At 45.4% G+C, this 22,545-nt stretch overlaps 1 protein-coding gene across 2 annotated transcripts in view; it reads left to right on the top strand.

The window, feature by feature from the left end:
• Positions 1-22,545, top strand: part of MLC1 (modulator of VRAC current 1) — a 64,863-nt gene that overhangs the window by 29,986 nt on the left and 12,332 nt on the right. For both annotated transcript variants that reach the window (XM_075599831.1, XM_075599832.1), the window contains exons 6-8: positions 6,658-6,759; positions 18,031-18,102; positions 21,252-21,368. In XM_075599831.1, coding sequence (XP_075455946.1) covers positions 6,658-6,759; positions 18,031-18,102; positions 21,252-21,368 — 291 coding nt within the window. The remainder of the gene's footprint in view (positions 1-6,657; positions 6,760-18,030; positions 18,103-21,251; positions 21,369-22,545) is intronic.

Below are 22,545 nucleotides of genomic sequence, written 5' to 3'. Positions count from 1 at the left end.
AGATGGCGATGCAGCAGTAGAAGGCGGGAATCCACGGTGAGCCGCAGGAGCAGAAAGGGAGCGGTGAGCGGGAAGCTGGCCCAAGCGCACGCACCTCCGATCTGGTGAGAGACGTCTTCCAAAATGGCCGCCCCCGGATACGCGTCACAGCTGTGCCCCGGAAGGAGCGGCGCCATCTTGGAGGTGGCGGGGGGCTAGATCCCACCGGCGCGGCCGGATGACGTCGCCGGAACAAATAAAGACAGCTATAGCCCCATCAAGGCATCCAGAGGGCGCCGGTCGACAGGCGCAGGCGCAAATTAGCCACCCAAACAGCCAGACGCGGGTTCTTTGAATCCTGAAACTTAAAAGGAACAGAAAGGATACGGGAGGAAATTCAGTTTAGCGAAGGCACGGCAGAATCACTAAAGGAGACAGGGGAAAGGCAGTGTTAGCAAGAGAGGTAGGAAAAAAGGACAAAAAGCAAGTAGTTGAGAGGGAACAGGTAGAAGTGGAGATATAGAAGGAGACAAATTTATAAGGAAGAGTAAGGATGTAGACATGAATCTAAAATGTGAAGGGGATGTAGCAAGTAGAAGGGAAGGGATAGAGGAGAGAATAAGGAAGAGAGCAAGTAGAGAGCTAGAATGAAAGAAGAATAAAGCAGGAGAAGGGAGAGAACCAGAAAGCCTTAGAACTGTGTAAACTAGATAGTGGGAGTGGTGACTGGAAGTAGAGGGTAGGGGGATGTAAAGTAGGAAACGGTAGGTTAATGGGTAAAAGAGGAAGAAACGGGTTAGTAGGTTAAAGATGACAGACTGAGCGGAAAAGGAGAAGGGCTGTAAGGAGCAAGGGGGCACAAGGTTTTATTGATACTCTACAAAGAGGAAAAAAGCCGGGACAGACTCAGGTTTTGCATATTAGTCGTTAGGTTTATTAATTCAAGTTCAGGAAGAGCGAGGCAGGAGAGGGTGTGAGAGTCCTGCTCCAAGTCTCCGCATGGGCCTCGCACCAGGTTTGAGGGAGGTAGATCTCCTGAGCCCTGGTGAGGTCCTGTGGGCCTGGACGCGAGGGATGGGTGATCTTCATCCCACGTCTCCTCCGGACGGTCGGAGAGGAGTCCAGTTTCCCACAGGCAGTGATCTCGTCGAGGAGGCGACGTCGCCGACACGACGAGAATTCTTCTGTTATCTGTCTTGTTTAGTGTTTGTTGTGTCCCCCCAGGTGTCCCCTCTTGTGCGCCCCCCCTTGTGTATTCCTACAGATGGTGAAGTGAGGTATTGCAGTTCGAGGAAAAGAGGAGGTCGGGATGCTGGTCCGGAGGCGTCACTCGAAGCCAGACATCGGCAGCAAAGTCATCTCATATTCCTAAATGAGTAAGGAACTTAGGCTATTATCACACAACACTAAGGGATTGAACAGCCCAGCTAAGCGCAGAATAGCCTTCCGAGATTATAGACGTAAAGGGGCAGAAATTCTGTTTCTACAAGAAACGCACTTCTCTCAAGACAACTACCCCAAATTTCTAGATAGGGACTACCCGACATACTTTTTGTCATCCGCGAGAGTAAAAAAAAAGGGGTGGCCATACTAATCCACAGAGGAATTTCATTCGTACCCGATAAGACTTTCAAAGATAAAGAAGGTAGATTTCTCATAGTCAGAGGTGCAATCCAAGGGTTCCCAATTACTTTAGCAACAATATATGCCCCTAATGAGACAGCCCCAGGTTTTTTCTCTACCTTCTTCGAGAAGCTCAACAAAGTGGCCAGAGGTAACATCATTGTCGGTGGAGACCTAAATAGGGCACTACGGGAGGACCTTGACAGATGCTCATCCACTAACATTACACACAGACCCGACATACTAACAATTAAAAAAGGACTACGTGACTGCCAACTACTCGACATCTGGAGGGAACAACATCAGAGACTGAGAGAATACACCTTCTACTCCCACCCACATGACTCATACAGCAGGATAGATTACTTCCTTGTATCCAACAGAATGGTTCCTGGGGTCTCTCACACTGAGATCCATGATATTTCATGGTCAGACCATGCATCTATAGAGCTGCGGTGCACAGTAATCCCACTAGACAGACCTAGAGCGAACTGGAAACTAAACGAAATCCTACTGAAAATCCCAGCCCTACAGAGGGAAATTGGGGAAAAAATCACACAATACTTTGAGGAGAATGAGGGGAGTGTGGCTACACACTCCACACTGTGGGAGGCCCATAAGGCTACCCTCAGGGGGATCATTATGAATCTGGCCGCTAAACGAAAAAGAGAACGGGAGGAGAAAATTTTGAAGTTAGAGGAACAGCTAGCGGAACTTTCCTCTCTCCACAAAAAAAATAAGAATGCCCACACGTTGACCCAAATTTTAGCTACTAAAACTAGTCTTAACCTCCTCCTCTCCGCCCAAGCTGAGAAGGAATTGACCTGGTCTAAACGGAAATTTTACGAAAAAGCTAACAAGCCTGACACACTACTTGCCAACAAGCTAAAAAAACAAGCTTCCAAAATATCACATTCACGCAATTCGAAAGCAAAATGGGGACCTTACCTCCATCCCAGCGAACATAGCAGGGGAATTCAAAAAATATTATGAAATATTATACAACGGAGATAAGGTAACCCATAATCCAAAAACAAAGGCGGATTTACGGACCTTCATAAAAGAGGCACATTTACCCATTTTGAAGAGATGCGAAAGGGAGGCACTCCAGTCGGACTTCACGATGGAGGAACTCTCTGGGGTTATCAAAGCACTAAAACCGGCTAAAGCCCCAGGGCCAGATGGCTTTTCGAATTTATATTACAAGAAATATTTAAAAATACTAGCCCCCCATATGTTAAAGCTATTCAATGAAATCTTAGCAGGGGCCTCATTCCCAGCACAAATGCTCCAAGCCTCAATATCGGTGATCCATAAACCCGGTAAGGACCCGGCAGACTGCAAGAGCTACCGGCCCATTTCACTGATTAACTCGGACCTTAAAATATACTCGAAACTCATAGCCAACAGGGTGGGTAGCGTCCTTCCCGGGTTGATACACACGGATCAAGTAGGATTTATCGGAGGTAGACAAGTGGCAGATAACACCAGGAGAATTATAGATTTGATTGATCTGGCCCAAAAAGAAAAAATACATTCCATGGTGTTAAGTCTGGACGCTGAGAAAGCCTTCGATAGAATAGACTGGCCCTACCTTTCGGAAACGTTGAGAGCATTTGGCTTTGAGGGACGCTTCCTGCAGGCCATCCTGGCGTTGTATAAAAATCCAACAGCAAGAGTGAGATATCAAGGCTTCCCCTCAGAACAGTTTGAAATCAAAAGCGGAACACGTCAAGGATGCCCGCTGTCGCCGTTACTGTTCGCCTTATGTATAGAGCCTCTGGCGGCACACATTAGACTTAACCCAGATATCTCTGGTATCCCAGTGGGAGACCAAATGCACAAAGCCGCGCTTTATGCGGACGATGTCATTCTCACAATAACCAAACCTCTCACATCTCTCCCAAATATATTCAACATACTGGGCAAATTTAACCAAATCTCGGGATTCAAGATCAATCAGTCTAAATCGGAAGCCCTCAATATTAATTTACCAAAAGAAGCCGAAAAACTGATTGACCTCAATTTTCAGTTTAAATGGCAACCCTCTGCGATCAAATATTTAGGGGTGTATCTCACAAGGGATTATAAAACTTTGTATAAAGCAAATTTCCCCAAGATCATAAAGACACTGGGAGAGGATCTCCGAACCTGGATGAAGGGGAACATCTCTTGGATTGGGAGGATACATAGCGTGAAAATGAATCTCCTCCCAAAGATGCTATATCTCTTCCAGAGTCTCCCTATCCCATTGGTACAGGCGGACATCCTCTCCCTCCAGTCAAAAATTATGAAATTTATTTGGAATGGGAAAAACCCACGAATTACTAAAGGGATTTTAAAACGTCCCACGCTACGTGGAGGGTTAGCGGTGCCTTGCTTGCAGGCCTACTACAAAGCAGCCCAATTAGGGCAGATTTTCCAATGGCACACTGACCCAAGCCTTCGGAGATGGGTTGAGTTGGAAAAGAAATGTTGTGCACCAATTGAAATCCGAAATTTAATCTGGCTACCCAGAGAAGGGGTACGCAAGATGCACAACCCGCTACAGACCATGGTCAATTCGTTAAAAGTCTGGGAGGCCACGAAGCTTAAATGTAATTTGACAACCAAAGCGTCAGTAATGACACCAATAGTGGGCAACCCAGATTTCGCTCCGGGCCTGAATAGCAAAAATTTCTTAATCTGGACTCAGAAGGGATTCTCCCGCCTAAAAGATCTGGAGGGCAAAAGGACCATACAATCATTTGAGCAAATTAAATCCTCTAAGAATATCCCAAACAGCGAATTTTTTAGGTACCTCCAGATCAGGGATTTCTACAACAAAACGCCAATACGACCGGCACGAACAAATTTTGAGCAGCTGTGTTCTAGAGATACGGACACTAGGGGACTCACGTCTAGAATGTACAGGGAAGTGATCTGCCAGAAGTCGCCCAATGACAATAGACTGAGTTACATGAGACATTGGGAAATAGACCTAGGAGAGACTTTAGAGGACGATAACTGGGACAGAATTATCCAGGCGGCGGCAAAAGGCTCAATCTGCACCACATTAAAGGAGAACGCATATAAAGTCTTAATGAGGTGGTACTACACTCCGACGCGCTTAGCGAAATTTGTAAAGGGCTACTCTCCTCTGCCCTAAACAGTGTGGGGAGGCAGCAGATCTCCGACATATGCTGTGGTCTTGCACTAAGGTGGCCCCTATTTGGGAACAAATCAGAGATTGGATTCAGCGGATTCTCGATTTGGAGATCCCCCTTGACCCGTGGCTGTTCCTGCTGGGCAGACGGATCAAGGGTCTTTCAAATGCGTCACATAAATTGATCGCGCATTTTGCCACTGCCACGAGGTGTGAGATCGCAGCATTATGGAAACAGCAGGAGGTACCAATTATCCCTAAGATCAAAAATAGAATTTGGTATGTCTGCCGGATGGAACAATTAACGAGTTTAGTTAATGACACCGGCACAAATTTCCTAAAAGTCTGGGATCCATGGTTGACCCAGGTAGACATCCCAGGAGTGGATGCCGCCTCAATCCTGCACTAATTAAACTAGGTGCGTTCTCCTTTATGGGCAGACAAGACAACACGACTTAGAGACGCACAGCTAGCAGACCTTTCGGATGCCATAGAATTGGGAAAAACAATGATCAGGAGGAATCCTCAGAAGGACCTGTCCCGACTCAATCTCTCAGCAAGGGCCGACAATACTGAAAAGGAGATACAGTATCTACACCCCTACTCCGGAGCCCGGCTACCCACTATCTCCCCCCTCACCTCCCCTCCCCCACCCCTATCCTCTCACCCTGTCCCCTTGTCATGTTCGTCTGGTCCTGTCTGTAAACCGTTAAGTCTGTTCGTCTCCTAGGCGTTACTATATATGTTTGACAAATCTGGAAATGTAATAATGGGCTGTGGTACATTGGCTGTATCTGTACTTTCCAATAAAAAAATTTGAAGTTAAAAAAATAAATAAGTATACATGGGAAGGATGTTGATCCAGGGATTTATCCAATTGCCAATTCTTGGAGTCAGGAAGGAATTTATTTTTCCCCTTATTAGATATCATTGGATGATATGTCACTGGGTTTTTTTGTTTGCCTTCCTCTGGATCAATGAGTAAGTATAGATATAGGATAAAGTATCTGTTGTCTAAATTTAGCATATGTTGAACATGATGGACGTATGTCTTTTTTCAACCTCATCTACTATGTAACTATGTAACTATGAAATGGTTCCACACTTCTTTAAAATATGAAAACCAGTAATATGTAGATTGAATCTCTGATAACAAAAAAAATAACAAACGTCCAAGGCACAGATCCACAAAAGGGGGCTAAGCTTTAATCTTTACTCCCATTTACCCTTTTGTGGTTCTGTCCCTGAGTGCAAGTGTACCAAGGAAATTGTATAAAGTAAACATTATGAAATTAGAGCTATACTGCATAATAATTGAAAGTTCTACAAAGTGGTGCTAATTAAAAACACCTTGTTGTACAATGCAGTAACACTCAGAATGAAATACAGTAATAGAAATGAGATGTGTGGAGTTAAAAAGGGTACACATATACAGTAACTTTGCATATGCAAACAATGTTTTATTGTGAAAGCAAAAGACACCTGGTAAATCAATGGCTTGCACAGAGACATTCATATGAATGTAGTATTATAGGAGGGAAAAGAGAAGCTGTGAGATCTATTCACTGGCGTTGGAATTGTTAACATTTTGTTAACTGCCATCCACCTGAAAGAAAGTCAGTGATGCATTCTGTAGCTTAATGAATACTAGACTCAAAGTAAATGTAAGTTCATCAAGGATCAAAAATGAGCGTGCGTGTTTATGTGTGTGTGTGTGTGTGTATATATATACACACAATATTATATCATACAATCTATATATTATACAATCTATATGTATAATATATATATTTTTTTCACTTACTGAATTCAAAACATATCCTCTTGGAAGTCCTGAAGTGTACTCATTAACGTGTATTATGTTAGTATACCTTCCATGTACTTACTTTTTCTTAACATTTTTTTTATAGATTAACTTTAATTTGATTCTTCTTATTCTGATGGAAATCCTTATGGCGACGACAGTGATCATATCAGCAAGATCAAATGAAGAATTCTGTAAGGCAAAGAAAGTAGGTATTTATTATAAGGGGGAAAACAGTCCTCATTACTAAAGAGCAATCTAGATTGATTCACAATCCTGCTATGGAACAGCAAGTACTATAAACAAAATTCAGTATACAAATCGGGGCTTCTATTCGCCACTTCTAAGTTCAAATGAACTCCTTTCTTAACTGTGCCCTCTGACACTACACAGCTATATCCCCTGCACCAAAACACTACCCTACAAATCAGCCTCACACATTCTGTTTCTATCCATGCTCTCCTCCTTGTTTCTGGGGATATGTCTCCCAATCTTGCTCCCCTGCCTTATTTCTGTATGCCCTCGTCCTCTCCTTCCACATACAACTTCTACTCCTTCTGGTGTCAAACCCTCTAACCCCATGTCCATCCCCTGTCGCCCTCCCTCCTCTCTCCCTTTCTCCTGTGCCCTTTGGAATGCACGGTCCTTTTCTAACAAGTTACTCTCCGTTCATGACTTTTTCTCTCTCACTCTCTGCTCCTATTTGCTATAACTGAGACTTGGCTCACTCAGTCTGACTCTGCTCTGGAAGCTGCCCTCTCATATGGTGGCCTTTCTCCCACACTCTGCGCCCTGATGGCAGGGGTCGAGGCGTGGGGCGCCTGCTCTCCTCTATCTGCCGATACGTACCCTTCTTATGCCTCCCTCTCTTGCTTTTCCCTCCTTTGAGGCTCACACTGTCCAGCTTTTCTCTCCTCTTCCTGTCCACATGGCGGTCATCTATCGCCCACCTACATCTACTCATCCCCCTTCTGTCTTTCTCTCTCACTTTGAATCCTGGCTCTCTTTCTCTCCTCAGACTCCCCTGTTCTTCTCCTTGGGGACTTTAACTGCCATATTGATGACCCCTCTCTCCCTTGGGCTCGCGCTTTCTCTATCAAACCTCTTCTTTCGGCCTTCAACAATGGACTGCAGCCAGCACCCACAAGGATGGCAACTACCTAGACCTGGTTTTCACTAAACACTTTTCTCTCTCGGATGTCTCCATTTCCCCTTTTCCTCTCTCTGACCATCTCATTTTTTCTCTCTCACTTCTCCCTTTCTCCACCTGCATCTACCCCTCGTATCTGCAGAGACCTGCGTTCTATTAACCTACCAGCTTTTGATTCCACTTTATGCTCCTCCCTCTCCCCTCTCAGCTCTGCTCATGACCCTGACAACCTGGTCAGGAACTACAACTTTGCACTATCCTCCTCTCTTGATCTACATGCCCTGCTTTCTCTCTGTCGTTCTCACCCTTTGAACCCCGGGAACCTGGCTAAATTCTCACACGCGCATGCTGCGTTTCTGCACTCGTTCCTCTGAACGCCTCTGGAGGAAATCTCACACTCTCGCAGTCTTCCTTCACTACAGATTTATGTTATCCTGTTTCAACTCTGCCTACTGTCTCCAACTCAAGCTAAACAAACCTACTTTTCTTCACTAATCAACATGCACAAGTCTAATCCACGCCGACTCTTCTCTGTCTTTGACTCCCTACTCAGACAACCCTCTGCTGCCTGTTCTTCATCCTCCATCTCACCTCAGGACTTTGCCGACTATTTCAAGGAAAAGGTGGAATCCAAACGTCAGGCCATCCCCTCTGTATCCTCCTCCCATCCTACACATCTTCCTAACTCTCCTCCTGCATTTCTTGACTCTTTATCTGCTGTCACAGAGGAGGATGTGTCGTTGCTGATCTCCTCTTCTCCCTCCACTACTTGCCCTCTTGACCCCTTTCCCTCCCATCTCCTAAAACCTCTTGCTTTTACTATAATCCCTACGCTCACACACATTTTTAACTCCTCCCTCTACTCTAGTACCTTTCCCTCTTCCTTCAAACATGCAACAGTTATACCATTACTCAAAAACAGCAAGCTTGACATTACCAGTCTTTCTAACTATCGAGCTGTCTCCCTCCTGCCTTTTGCCTCTAAACTCCTTGAACATCTTGTATTCTCTTGCTTGCTCCATTTTTCTCAACACCTTTTCTCTCCTAAACCCTCTACAATCTGGCTTCCGCACTGCTCACTCCACTGAAACATCCCTCACTAAAATAACTAATGACCTTCATGCTGCCAAGACAGAGGTCATTACACTCTGCTCATAGTATTCGACCTCTCTGCAGCATTTGAAATTGTGGACCACCCTCTTCTCCTTCACATTCTCCATACTCTTGGCATTCGTAACAAAGCTCTATCCTGGATCTCCTCTTACCTCTCCCATCGTACTTTCAGTGTCACTTTTTCTAACACCTGCTCCTCTATTGAGCTCTCTGTGGGGGTACCCCAGGGCTCTGTCCTGGGACCCCTTCTCTTTAAACACTCTCTAGGTGACCTTATCACATCTCTTGGGTTCAAATATCACCTCTATGCTGATGATGCATACATTTACTTTTCTACCCCTGACCTTACACCTGCTGTACAGACTAAAATTTCTGAATGTCTCGGCTAGATCATCCTGGATGGCCCTCCGCCGACTTAAACTTAACATGGCAAAAACAGAGCTCCTCATACTTCCTTCCAAACCTTGCACTACTGCCTCCTTCCACATTACTGTTGGAAGTACTATCATTCACCCAGTAGCCTAAGCACGCTGCCTAGGACTCCTTTCTCACATTCTCTTCTCACATTCAAAAGGTAGCAATTTTTTTTCGTTTTTTCCTCTGCAATATTACCAAGATACGCCCTTTCCTCTGTTGCTCGACTGCAAAAACTCTGACACAGACCCTCATTCTCTCCTGTCTCGACTACTGTAACCTCCTGCTGTCTGGCCTTCCTGCTTCTCACCTCTCCCCTACAATCTATTCTAAAACCTGCTGCCAGAATCACTCTACTATTTCAGAAATCAGCGTCTCCCCTCTGAAATCCCTCTCCAGGCTTCCTATCAAATCCCGCATCTCGCACTCAATTCTCCTCCTCACTTTTTTTTTTGTTTCAAATATTTTATTAGATTTTTTCAGAGTACAGATATCCAACAGTATAATGATGGGAACATACAGATATATAGATTAGAAATTGTATCATTATTATAGGATAAGAAGCATATTGTGTTATTCTTGAATAGTTACTTTTAGCCTGTTTACAACATCTGCAATTATATAGGCATTAATTCAGTTGGTAAAGGAGAACCAACTAGTACTGTTCAGTATTTATACCATGTTGAAAAGTAGTTGGGGGAGGGGGGGACACACACACAGATAACAGAGACAAGGAGAACGGGGGAGGCAGAGCGGTGCGAGGTGTGTGGCCTCCCGTCCCCACGTCTGTTCAGGCTTTTTCAAACTTAACCCCTTTGAGTTTGTATCGGGTGGACTTTCACGTTATCCATCTGCTGTAGCGCTGTAGCTTTGGGTTCTTTTAAGTCTATATCTTCAGCTAGGGTTGAATCAATCTACCAGACCAATTTATATCAAATTAGTAACATGGCTACTCAATGCCCCAACCATGGGTCCCACGTTTTATAAAATTCGTCAGTCGAGTGTTTCAGGAAAGCAGTCATTTTTCCCATCAACATCACCTCATTCATTCTTTTCTTTGTCTAGAGGGGGGAGCTATTTTCTTCCTGGAGGCTGCAACAGCGCACCTGCCCCCAGTCGGTATAAATGAGATTAGACGCCTCAGAGGGCGGCTGATATCTTTGACTGGTATTGCAAGCAAAACAATCAGTGGGGCCAAGGGAAATGATAGGTCTGATATGTCCTTAATAGTAGTTTGGATATTTCTGAATAACCGGGCATGTCCACCAAATGTGGGCCATGTCACCTCTCTGTCCACAACCCATCCTACACAGATCAGACACTGCAGGGTAAATTTGTTTCAGTCTGCTTGGCGTGAGGTACCATTGAAATAAGATCTTATAAATGTTTTCTTTGATAGTGGTACATATGGAGGTCTTTGCGGCACACTCCCAAATATCCTCCCAATCATCTCTGTCAATTTCCAAGTTTAGCTCGGCCGCCCATTTGAGCATATAATTGTGGTCGGGGGAGTCCACCGAAGCCTCCATACCGGCATACATTTTTATGATCAGGCCTTTCTGGTACAGGCCTCTTCTACAAAATGTTTTGAAATTTGAGAGAGGGGGGAATTCTAGCTTTGGAGAATTTTTTTGCAAGAAGTGCCTAATCTGGACGTATTTAAACACGTGGAGATCTGGTGCTTTGTATTTGTTTCGAAGCTCTTGGAAGCTAAGAAGTTTCCCTTTGTGTAGTAAGTCGGCTATTGTCCTAATGTTCTTAACTTTAAATTGGTCGAATTGTTTGGAGTCACAGCCTGGGTGAAAATGTGGGTTATTGAAAAGTGTAGTGAGTTGTGAGGAGGGTGATGTGAGTTTAAATTTATCCTTGGATTTAGTCCAGGCATCCCAGGTACATCTCATTGGGCCAAGCTCAAACGTTTTTATATTTGATTCCCGTTTATCCGGGCCCACGGGAGCATCAGCAGAGAAGACGTTCTTGAGTACTGAGATTCTATGGCCAACAAGCAATATTGGGCCGTATCAGCGTTCCAAACCACCACCTGCTGCAATTGGGCAGCTTGGTAGTATTTTTAAATATCTGGGACTCCGATTCCCCCTTTCGCTCTTGAGGTCAGCATAGCTGAGCTAGCTGTCATGGGTCTCTTGCCCTGCCAGATAAAATGGAATATTCTATTATGTAGTTCGGATCCAGGTATCCGGACCAGGAGGGTCTGAAAATGATATAATAACCTAGGGAGTATGTTCATCTTGACTGATATTATTCTCCCGATCCAAGATACCTGGAACCCGTCCCACTTTGCCAGATCTTTTGTGATCCTATCAAACAGGGGTAGGTAATTACTCTGATATAAGGAGTGATAGTGTCTGGTCACATTTACTCCCAAATATTTAATGTGAGAGGAACTTCATCTGTAGTTAAAATTCAGTTTTAGTAATTTTATCTCCAGGGCTGGGAGATTCAAATTTAGGGCCTCTGATTTGTCATTGTTAAATTTTGTACCCTGAGATTTTCCCAAATTCTGATAGTGCCTTTTGGAGGTTGGGTAAAGAAGTCTGGGGACTCGCAAATGTTAAAATATCATCTGCAAATAAAAGATGTTATCATTTGTTTTCCCAATTACAATGCCCTGAATGTTTGTATTTGCTCGAAATATTTGTGGCTAGGGGTTCAATCGATAGGGCGAAGAGGAGAGGGGACAATGGGCAGCCCTGTCTTGTTCCATTCCTAATTCTAATCTGGTCCAGAGCATTCCCTAAAAGCTTAACTACAGCGGTTGGATTTTGGTATAATGCTCGTATTCCTTTTAAAAAGGAGCCTTTAAATCCAAATTTCTGCAATGTTCTATCCAAGAATATCCAATCTATTCTGTCGAACGCCTTCTCTGCATTAAGGCTCAGAAGAATGGTGCTGGTTCCAGTGAGATGAACATGATCCAGTATATTTATTATTTTCCGAGTGTTATCTGAAGCTTGTCTTCCCGAGACGAATCCCACCTGGTCTTTGTGAATCAATCTCTGCAAGATAGGGTTCAACCTTTTCACCAGGATTTTGCTATATAGTTTGATGTCATTGTTCAGTAGGTAAATCGGACGTCTCCTCCTCACTTTTAAAGCTTTACACTCTAATTTCCCGCTATACACCATCCCGACTCTTGTGTTCTGCTCAAGGATGTCTTCTCTCTACCCCTTTATGTATCTAAAGCCCTCTCCCGCCTTAAACCCTTCTCACTGACTGCCCCACACCTCTGGAATGCCCTTCCCCTCAATATCTGACTAGCACTCTCTCTTATCCACATTTAAGACCCACCTCAAAACACACCTGCTCAAGGAAGCATATTAGTAGCTCCATGGCTGATAATTTACATCTCATACATAAACCTTGGCTCCTTGCAGACGCACTTACCAGAACGCCCTCCTATGCTCTATGTAAGTTCTTCCTACCAACCAATTAGATTGTAAGCTCTTCGGAGCTGGGACTCCTTTTCCTAAATGTTCCTTTTATGTCTGAAGCACTTCTCCCCTTTGTGTTATTTCTATTATTTGTTATTTTTATGATTGTCCCGTATATTATTGCTGTGAAGCGCTATGTACATTAATGGCACTATTTAAATAAAGACATACATGCATACATACCTACATACATTCTATTAATCAAATATAAATGCAAATATTAATATACCAAGTAAGTGTAACTTAAAGTAAGAGTGCACTAACCTCAGTGATAACTGAATTTGTGATAGAATGATATCAGCGCACATAAGGGATAGTAACAATACGAGATACAAGATAATACGTGAAAAAACAATGATAAAGTCAATTGAGAAGTAAATACAAAAGTGGATATGTAAAAAATGCACCGATACTGCTGCTCAAACCCTTTATAGAACTGTTTCTTGAATTCTTGCAATTTGGAGATAGTGCTATAAACAGACCAATGTTTGACTTAAATTCATAGTTTAAGTCAGCGGTGCGCAAACTGTGGGGAGCGCCCCCTTGGGGGGGCGCAAGATTATGTAGGGGAGGGGGCGCGGGCTGCTTGCAGGGAAACCTGGGGGCGGGCAGAGCTGTGCACGGGCGGCCAGAAGCTCCGTGCGGCTGCTTCTATGTGTCTGTGTCTTGCAGAGGGGGCGGGGCTTCTCTCTGCACACAGACAGCCCCTCCTTCTCTTCCTGTCTGCTTCCCGCACCCGTTTTCAGCAGCATGGGGGGTTGGGGGATCGGAGCATGTCGCCCCCCCCCCCCCCAGGTGAAATTGTGTGACTGATTGTGTGTGTGGGGATTGAGTGTGTGTGTGGTAATTTGAGTGTGTGTGTGGGGGGGGGAGGGGTTGTGTGTGGGGGGGGAGGGGTTGAGTGTGTGTGGGGGGGGATTGCGTGTGTGTGGGGGGCATTGAGTATGTGTGTGGGGGGGGGGATTGAGTGTGTGTGTGGGGGGGATTGTGTGTGTGTGTGTGTGTGTGTGTGTGTGTGTGTGTGTGTGTGTGTGTGTGTGTATTGAGTGTGTGTGTGGGGGGGGGGTATTGAGTGTGTGGGGGGGGGGTATTGAGTGTGTGGGGGGGGGGATTGAGTGTGTGTGTGGGGATTGAGTGTGTGGGGGAATTGAGTGTGTGTGGGGATTGAGTGTGTGTGGGGATTGAGTGTGGGGGGGATTGAGTTTTTGTGTGTGGGGGGGATTGAGTGTGTGTGTGTGTGGGGGGGGGGATTGAGTGTGTGTGTGTGGGGGGATTGAGTGTGTGTGTGGGGGGGGATTGAGTGTGTGTGTGGGGGGGGGTTGAGTGTGTGTGTGGGGGGATTGAGTGTGTGTGGGGGGGGGGGTTGAGTGTGTGTGGGGGGATTGAGTGTGTGTGTGGGGGGGATTGAGTGTGTGTGGGGGGGGATTGAGTGTGTGTGGGGGGGGATTGAGTGTGGGGGGGATTGAGTGTTTGTGTGTGGGGGGGATTGAGTGTGTGTGTGTGGGGGGGGATTGAGTGTGTGTGTGTGGGGGGGATTGAGTGTGTGTGGGGGGGGGGGGATTGAGTGTGTGTGGGGGGGATTGAGTGTGTGTGGGGGGGATTGAGTGTGTGTGTGTGGGGGGATTGAGTGTGTGTGTGGGGGGGGATTGAGTGTGTGTGGGGGGGATTGAGTGTGTGGGGGGGGGATTGAGTGTGTGTGTGTGTGGGGGGGGGGGATTGAGTGTGTGTGGGGGGGGGATTGAGTGTGTGTGTGGGGGGGGGGATTGAGTGTGTGTGTGGGGGGATTGTGTGTGTGTGTGTGTATGTGGTGGGTGTGTGTGTGTGTATGTGGTGAGTGCGAGTGTGTGTGTATGTGGTGATTGAGAGAGTGTGTGTTGTAATGCAGTGGTGCGCAAACTGGGGGATCAATGAGGAGCAAGATTATTTAGGGGCGCAGGCGGCATGCGGCGAAAACTGGGTGCGCGGGCCGGCAGACGCTGTGCGCGGGAGGACGAAAAAGCTGTGCACGAGAGGCGGCCAAGATGATGTGCACGGGCGGACAGCCGAAGATGTGTGTGGGTGGCTGAACAGGATAGTGCAGGTGGCAGCCACGTGATGGTGTGTGTGTGCGCACGCGCTGGGGCTTCGAAGGTACAGGGAGGAGCACGCCCGAGCACGGTGAAGTCAAACGCCCGAGTACGGTGAAGTAAAACGCCCCTCCTTCCGGTGTCTGCCCTGCAATAGCGCTGTGGTCCTGCTCTCCTCTGCTGGCAACCTGCTTCGCTGCGATCCTCTGCAAGTGAAAGGGTAGGCTGCACCTATATCACTCATACTATGGATGTACAGAAATAATGTAAAAAAAAAGTGAAAACACAACATTGAAAACGGAAAAAAAAAAATAATATTGTAGGTAGGAGTGTGGATGACAATGGGGATAGCAAAACAAAAAGCAGGAAGGGGAAGGAATAAAAAAAAGGTGGGGGGAGAGGGAAGGGAGGTAGCAAAGAGGTGGATGAATGCCCCCCAAAAGGATTGCCTTTGTGCACGTACGCTCTCCCAAGCTTGGTGCTTGGGGAGACAAACAAATTAACTTTGAAGTGCGCTCAGCAGCAGTCAATGCACGCACACAGACACACACAAACACACAAAAATAGCCCCGATCCACGCTTTCAAAATTATGCAGGACACCCTGTGCTCATGCTTGGAGAGTTGGTGATGTCACCGCTCTCAGCGGCAGCGTGGACGCAGCCTAATTTTGCAAGCGTGAGCTGTTGAAATATGTAAGTATTTAGACATATTTGGATTTATATTGTATACCGTTTAATAAAGGTTTTTTTTTTTTTCATGTGATTTTGATTACATCAGGCAGGGGGGGCCCGAGAAATTTTATGGATGAAAAGGGGGGCTCGGCATAAAAAGTTTGCTCACCCCTGGTTTAAGTTATGGTGGGTGAAAAAGGCAACAAGAAACCTCCACCGTATTGCATATAGCAAATAAAAAGATAACTTTTGAGCACATTCATATGTCTTAGGCAGGTCTGCAACCCTGCCTTTCATCATTATCACCTAGCACAGGGGTGCGCAAACTGGGGGGGGGGGGGCGGAAGATTTTGCTGGGGGGGGCGCGGGCGGTTGCAGAAGCCCCGCGCTCTTCCCCCAGGCATTTAATTAAATGCCGGGGGATCACATTCACCGGGATTCAGCTGGCTGTGACGCGTCGCCATGGCAACACGGTGTCAAATGATGACCCCGCAGCGTCATTTGACGCAGATACAAGGTGGGGTGGCGCAAGAGCCGGGGAAGGGAAGACAGGGGGGTGCGCAGCTTTAAAGGTTTGCGCTCCCCTGACCTAGCATACAGTGCTTCCACTTCAGCAAGGGATTGTGGGAAATGATATGCAAATGAGCACACCGTGTCACCATTTGCCTGAAAAACCATTGTTACATGGAACCCTTATAAGCTAATGCTCGCTGTTAACACAGCTTTTAAGCACAGCATGGGAATCAGGTGCAAAGCCAGAGAAACCACTCACAGACATGTATGTATATATAAACAAGTCTGGCTTAGAAACGTATATCTAAGTATAATAAATACATATATATATATTTTAATGTTTGTAAAACATGTGACAAGTTCATAGAAACATGACTATTCGTAATCCTCTAGCACTAAAGGAATTAAATGAACACTTTCGAATGATTGTTTGTTTTTTTTACTGCTAAAAGAGTAAGGGATAGGAGAAATATAGTAATTTGCAACATGCATTGTTCTTCAATGATTACAAAGTTGACCTAAAGCTGCAGTCCCTCTTTACAAGTTGTTTTGTAGACAATTTAAAGCAGTAATCCATGCTACTTGTTTATCTTTTGCCATAACCTGCACTATACTATTTTCAGTTTTGCAATTGATCACTATAAAGAAAGTGCGAAGAAACATTGGTTTTGACGCATTACTTCCAGTTTTTGCTCATGTTTGCATCAAATGTTAGAGTTTCCTGCATGGGGTGCAAATTTGAAGCCAGAAAAGTTTCTGCCACTTCAGACCTGGCAGAATTTGTTGATGTAAAATTGATGTGACTTTGATACATTATAAACTCTCCATTATAACACACTTGCTTAAAGCTGCAGTTCAGTCAATATCCTGCATGTGTGTTTTTTTTAATAAATCAGTTCTGTAGTAAGAAAAAATACTTTTAGCATTTTCTGTTTTAAAAAAACAACAACTTTTAAAGACCAATTTTCTTGTATTATATTTTACCAGCCATTTGCTAAGGCACTGCCCCTTCATGTCCTGTCACAAGCCCTGGCACACCCCTTTGTCAGCCCTGCCCTCCCTCTAGCACATATCAGTGCAGGATTGCTCATGAATATTCATGAGCTTCCACTGACAGACAAGCAGAATATAAACAGATCCCTTCACTAATTATGTCACCAAATTTCGACCTATCAATACATGGATAACGAATTGACCTGCAGCTATACAGTTCTTTAGGTAATTAGAGATTGCACACATAAAACTATTGAGTAAAAAAATAAATAAAAAATAAAAAAGACTGAACTGCAGCTTTAAAGAAGCATATGAGTAGCACTGTGGCTAATACTATACACAATACATAAAGCTTGGCCCCCTGCAGACGCACTTACCAGAATGCCCTCCTACTGTCTCTGTACGTTCTCCCTACCAATTAGATTTTAAGCTCTTCGGAGCAGGGGCTCCTCTTCCACAATGTTCCTTTTATGTCTTATGCACTTATTCCCATGATCTGTTATTTGTATTATTTGTTATTTATATGATTGTCAAATGTATTACTGCTGTGAAGCACTATGTATATTAATGGCGCTATATAAATAAAGACATACATACATTATGTATCTCCTCGTATTGCCCTTCACTCCATGTAATTTCCTGTGTCCCATCACACCTGAAAAAAACATGAGGAGAAGATTTCTTCTTCACTAATGTTATTAGCACAGTCAAACAAATGTGATGAACATAAAAAGCAAACACTTGTCTCTTTCTGTTTCTTTTGAACGGCATGTTCCTTTGTACCGCGGACTCTCACTGGGTGGCATTTGTGTTTTCACTTGTTTCCTTTTCTCTTAATTTGCCTTGTCAGTGAAGTAATGGAGATAAAGGGTATATCATTAGGGGTTCTTTGACATCACACTTAAGGTCGTAGCTGGGAGAAATATAACCCAAGTCATGACTGTATCTCTAATAGGAACATGTATTCACAGTTGAAAGGTACTGGAGAAAGTAATGTGTACAGACTGATTTAGCTGGAAAAAAACAAACATTTGATCTTTATCTCAATGGTGCAAACACACTAATACTATCCTCCGATCGTAATGCCTGTATTCCTCCTCTCTTAGGGCACAGTCTACTGTAGTTCCAGTGGTTTGAAACATGTCACTTTCCCTGCCCGGATGATTAAATCTTATTCGGTAAGAGACAGGAGGACTTTGACAGGACGGGTCATGTTTTCTTTCAAATGCTTTTGAGCAGGGAATGGAAAAATAACAAATATAATGCAAATTTATATTACTTTGTGTCGGCTCAAATGAAGATGATTATGACGAGAGTTTACAGTCTGTTACAGGATATGAAACCGTACCTGTAACTTTAATTCACCATGTCCCGTATTTTCTTAACCCGGAAGTCGTGTGGATGATTTATAAAACAGAAGTATAGCTTTTTGTACATTGAACAATAAAATACTATACAATAACTCAAACAATTAAAATAGTCTTTATTATCAGCATTATTATTATTTTAGTTATCCCTGTTAATCTAAAAATCAACTACTGTAGCACTTGAGTGAAACCTCAAGTGATGAAAAATTGGTGGTTGTGTTAATTAATTGTGCCTACAGTATGTAAATCTCCACTCAACTCAATTCTGTAACGGAATATTTAAGTCTTAGTTTCTGATGCTTCGGTACTTAAGTAATAATCCCTGAAGAACAGGGCATTACTGGCCAATAATGCCCTGGCTGGAAGAGTTGAAGGCCTGAGGCGAAGCCGAGGGACTTTAACCCAGCCAGGGCATTATTGGCCAGTAATGCCCTGTTCTGAGGGGATTATTACTATTATAGGCTAAATGTAGGCTTATTTTGAATTTTTCATTAAAAAAGATACATTTTTGTAGTCATTGATTTTTATCCGTGTATATACCTGTGTAGGAAAAAGTAGTAAAGTAGAAGATGAGAGGGCTGAGGGGCGGGAGAGAAGTGCTGGGGGGAGAGAGGTGAGGAGGAAGAGGGAGGTGAGGGGGAAGAGGGAGGCGAGGGAGTGGAAGAGGGAGGTGAGGGGGAAGAGGGAGGCGAGGGAGTGGAAGAGGGAGGCGAGGAAGGGGAAGAGGGAGGCGAGGGAGGGGAAGAGAGGTGAGGGGGGGGAAGAGAGAGGTGAGCAGGGGGGAAAGAGAAGTGAAGGAGGGGGGAAAAGAGAAGGGGAGGTGAGGGGTAAGAGGGAGGTGAGGGGGGAAGAGAGGTGAGGGGGGAAAGAGAGAGGTGAGGAGGGAGAGAGATGAGGGGGAAGAGAGGTGAGGGGGGAAGAGAGGTGAGGGGGGAAAGAGAGAGGTGAGGAGGGAGAGAGATGAGGGGAGAGAGAGGTGAGGGGGAAGAGAGGTGGGGGGGAGAGAGAGAGAGGTGAGCGGAGAGAGGTGGGGGGGAGAGAGAGGTGAGGGGGAGAGAGAGGTGAGGGGAGAAAAGGGGTGAGGGGGGAATGGAGGGGGAGAGGTGGGTGGAGGGGGGATATGGCAGAGAAGTGGGGGGACAGTGATATTAACTACAACTAAATAAAAAGAAATACAAATTACCTTACAGTAGCACAGGCACTAGATGTGGTGAAAAATATTACTTTGTTGCAAGCAACAAAGTTACCAGTTGAGAAACTGCAGCTTCTGACAGTACTAGCAGAGGCTGCTTGTGCTGCCGTGTTCAGTGTGCTCAGTGAGGAGAGGAGCAGAGCTGCTGCAGTTAAGTTTTAAACTTGCTGGGTTTTTTTCTCAGCGCGAGCCCCTGCATCTCTGCTTTGATGTGAGTTGGCAAGTTGTCAAAAATTCCGGCCATTACTGAATGAATAATGCCCGGAATTCTGATCAATCAGAGAGCAGGGATTTCAGTAATGCCCGGAATTTTACTGCTTTAGCCTATAATGTATTTTAATATATATAGATTACTAGCTGAGAGACCCGGCGTTGCCCGGGATGTTTGTGGGGTGGGGTGGCATTTGGGTGGGAGTGGTCCACGCGTCACAGGACGGTGTGCGGTGGTACTGCTGATGTGGGGGTGCTGATGGTGCTAGGGGTGCTGATGATTTGGGAGGGTTTGGTGCTGATGTGGGGGTGCTGATGGGGCGGATGTGAGGGTGCTGATGTGGGTGTGCCGGTGGGGGGGACAGGGGTGGCGAAGGTGCTGATGTGGGGGTGCTGATGTGGGGGTGCTGATGATGCTGATGGGGCCTGGAGATGCTGGGGGCAGGGGATACCAAAGGGCAGGGGATACCGGTGTGCTGATGTGGGGGTGCTGGGGATTGCGGGGTACTGGGGATACCAGGGTGCTGATGTGGGGGTGCTGGGGATAGCGGGGACCTAGGGATACAGTGGTAGTTACATCTCCAGGATGCGGTCTCCCTTGCGGATCCCAGCTCGGTTGGCAGCTCCACCGGGCAGCACGGCGGTCACATGCTGCAGCGGTGCGTACAGCTCCCCATTAATTCTCCGCAGCTGGCCGCCCACGCTCACCTGGCCCCGCTCGTTAAACCCGTACCCGGTCTTAACGATGCGGACTACCCGCGGGCCCTGCCCCCGGTCCTGCCGGGCCAAACCCCTGGCCCCCACCGCCCCCGTTCGGCTGACTGGAGTGAATCCCTTCCCCGTCCTCATCCGCCATCTTTACCACGGGAGGAGCAGCCAGGCGGGACAGGTCACGGACCGGCGCGTCACCCGTCGCAGGGGAAGCTGGGGGATGTAATCCGGCGGCGGCTGTCAGTCAGTGTGTGCGGTTCCAGGGGGGAGGCAGCCAATCAGAGACAGGTAATCAAATGCAGGCAATCAGAGGCAGCCAATCAGAGACACGCAATGTGAGGCAGCCAGCCAGAGACACACAATCAGGGGAGGTGAGCTGCGGGTGGGGGGGGGGGTGGTGATGGGGGAGCCGGCGGGGAGGTGAGCTGCGGGTGAGGGGGGATGATGGGGGGAGCTGGCGTGGAGGTGAGCTGGGTTGGTGATGGGGGGGGGGGGGGGAAGCCGGCGGTCCGGGCCGCTGGGTGAAGAGGACAGTGGCCGGGTGGTTGTGCGTGTGTGTGGCAGTTGGGTGAGGCTGAGGGGGAAGGTGAGCTGCGGGTGAGGAGGAGAAGAGAGTGGCAGTTGGGTGATGTCATAGAGCCACGCAGGCCAATGAGAAGCGGGCGGGGCAGGGATACGGACCAATCTGATTGGCCAGAGGCTGAGTGACAGACCCACGGACCAATCAGATTCACCACATCTAGCAACAATCACACAAAATTCAATTTTATATATATATATAGATACATACATATTTTGAATTTGACAGTTTTACACACTGATTCATATGATCCTTTTTATTTTCCAGGTTGTCGAGGTGGTTGTTGGAATTTCTGCAGTATTTGGTGGCATTATTGCTTTAAACATTGATGCCTTAGTACTCGGCCCATACTTATATGTATCAATCTTTTGGGTCTTAGCAGCAGTAAGTATAATACAGCTTATTATTATTATTGTTATTATTGTTATTATTTATTAGTGGTTTTATAATTCAAAGATGGCTGTCTTTTTTTCCAGAACTTGGTATACTTTTATATATGAAATAAAAAAAATGTTTATTTCTATGGATTGTGGTGTAGAAATAATTTATAAACTGAAGTAATTCATTTATTAAGCCCGCCAAAGTATAAAACAGATTTTCTAGTTATGGATGGTTATACTGAACTAAAAAAATATATATAACGATAATTAGATCACTGCAACACTTATACTGTATATTAACCTAGTTGCAGTTGGTTGACAAACGACACATGTTAAGATCTAAATGGGCAAGATATTTATCCTATATTTGTAGTTTTGTTTATATTGATCCAGAGGGAAACAAAATGATATCCCAATGAAATATTTGCCAATTATGTGAGGTAGAAGGATACTAGCTATGATATTTCTCCAGGAAACCGTGCTCTTCCTATATTTTAACTTTCAGCACATCCCTGTATACATACAGTACCATTTGTAAAAGGATGCCCACAACTTTCTAGAAGATATCTATTGTATCTGCCATCACAGTTTCCAACTGTATTCAATTCCACATTTCCACTGCCTTTACTGTAAAGTACGCTTTTATGTGCTGCTAGTGAAATCTCTTTTCCGCTAAACTCAATGTCACACTGAATAGGGTACAACTACTTTTAGTCTTACGATTTTCTGCCAGAAGAGGCTTGTGGCCTCGTTCGGAGACTTCCCAGTCATAGAGCTGTGCTAATATGCCCCATGTAAGTGTTCTGTGTTATGTATAGATATGTGGTTTTCTTAGGAAAGGTACACTGAGGTTTTGTTTACAATTGCTGTATGTTCTACATATTGGAGTATTAACTACTCACTGACCTCAAATGTGGGTTATCGCACCACTATCCCACGTAAACTGGGATTCAAGTCAATGGTAGTTAACGTGGGATTGTGGTGCAATAACCTGTATTGGGGGTTATTGATCCCTAGCATTAGTATCTCAGGCTATTAATGGGCTATCAGTTACTGTAAGTTAGGACTTTTCCTCATCTTAGGTCTGGCACATGGATATATCGTACAAAGTGACAGTCATACAGTATAATTTGCTTATATTATTGGACACAGGTTATTACCATACATTTGAATAAGACAGT

This window comes from Ascaphus truei, chromosome 5 (genome assembly GCF_040206685.1).
Source record: "Ascaphus truei isolate aAscTru1 chromosome 5, aAscTru1.hap1, whole genome shotgun sequence".
NCBI lineage: Eukaryota > Metazoa > Chordata > Amphibia > Anura > Ascaphidae > Ascaphus > Ascaphus truei.
This window is presented reverse-complemented; position numbering and strand designations above follow the sequence as displayed.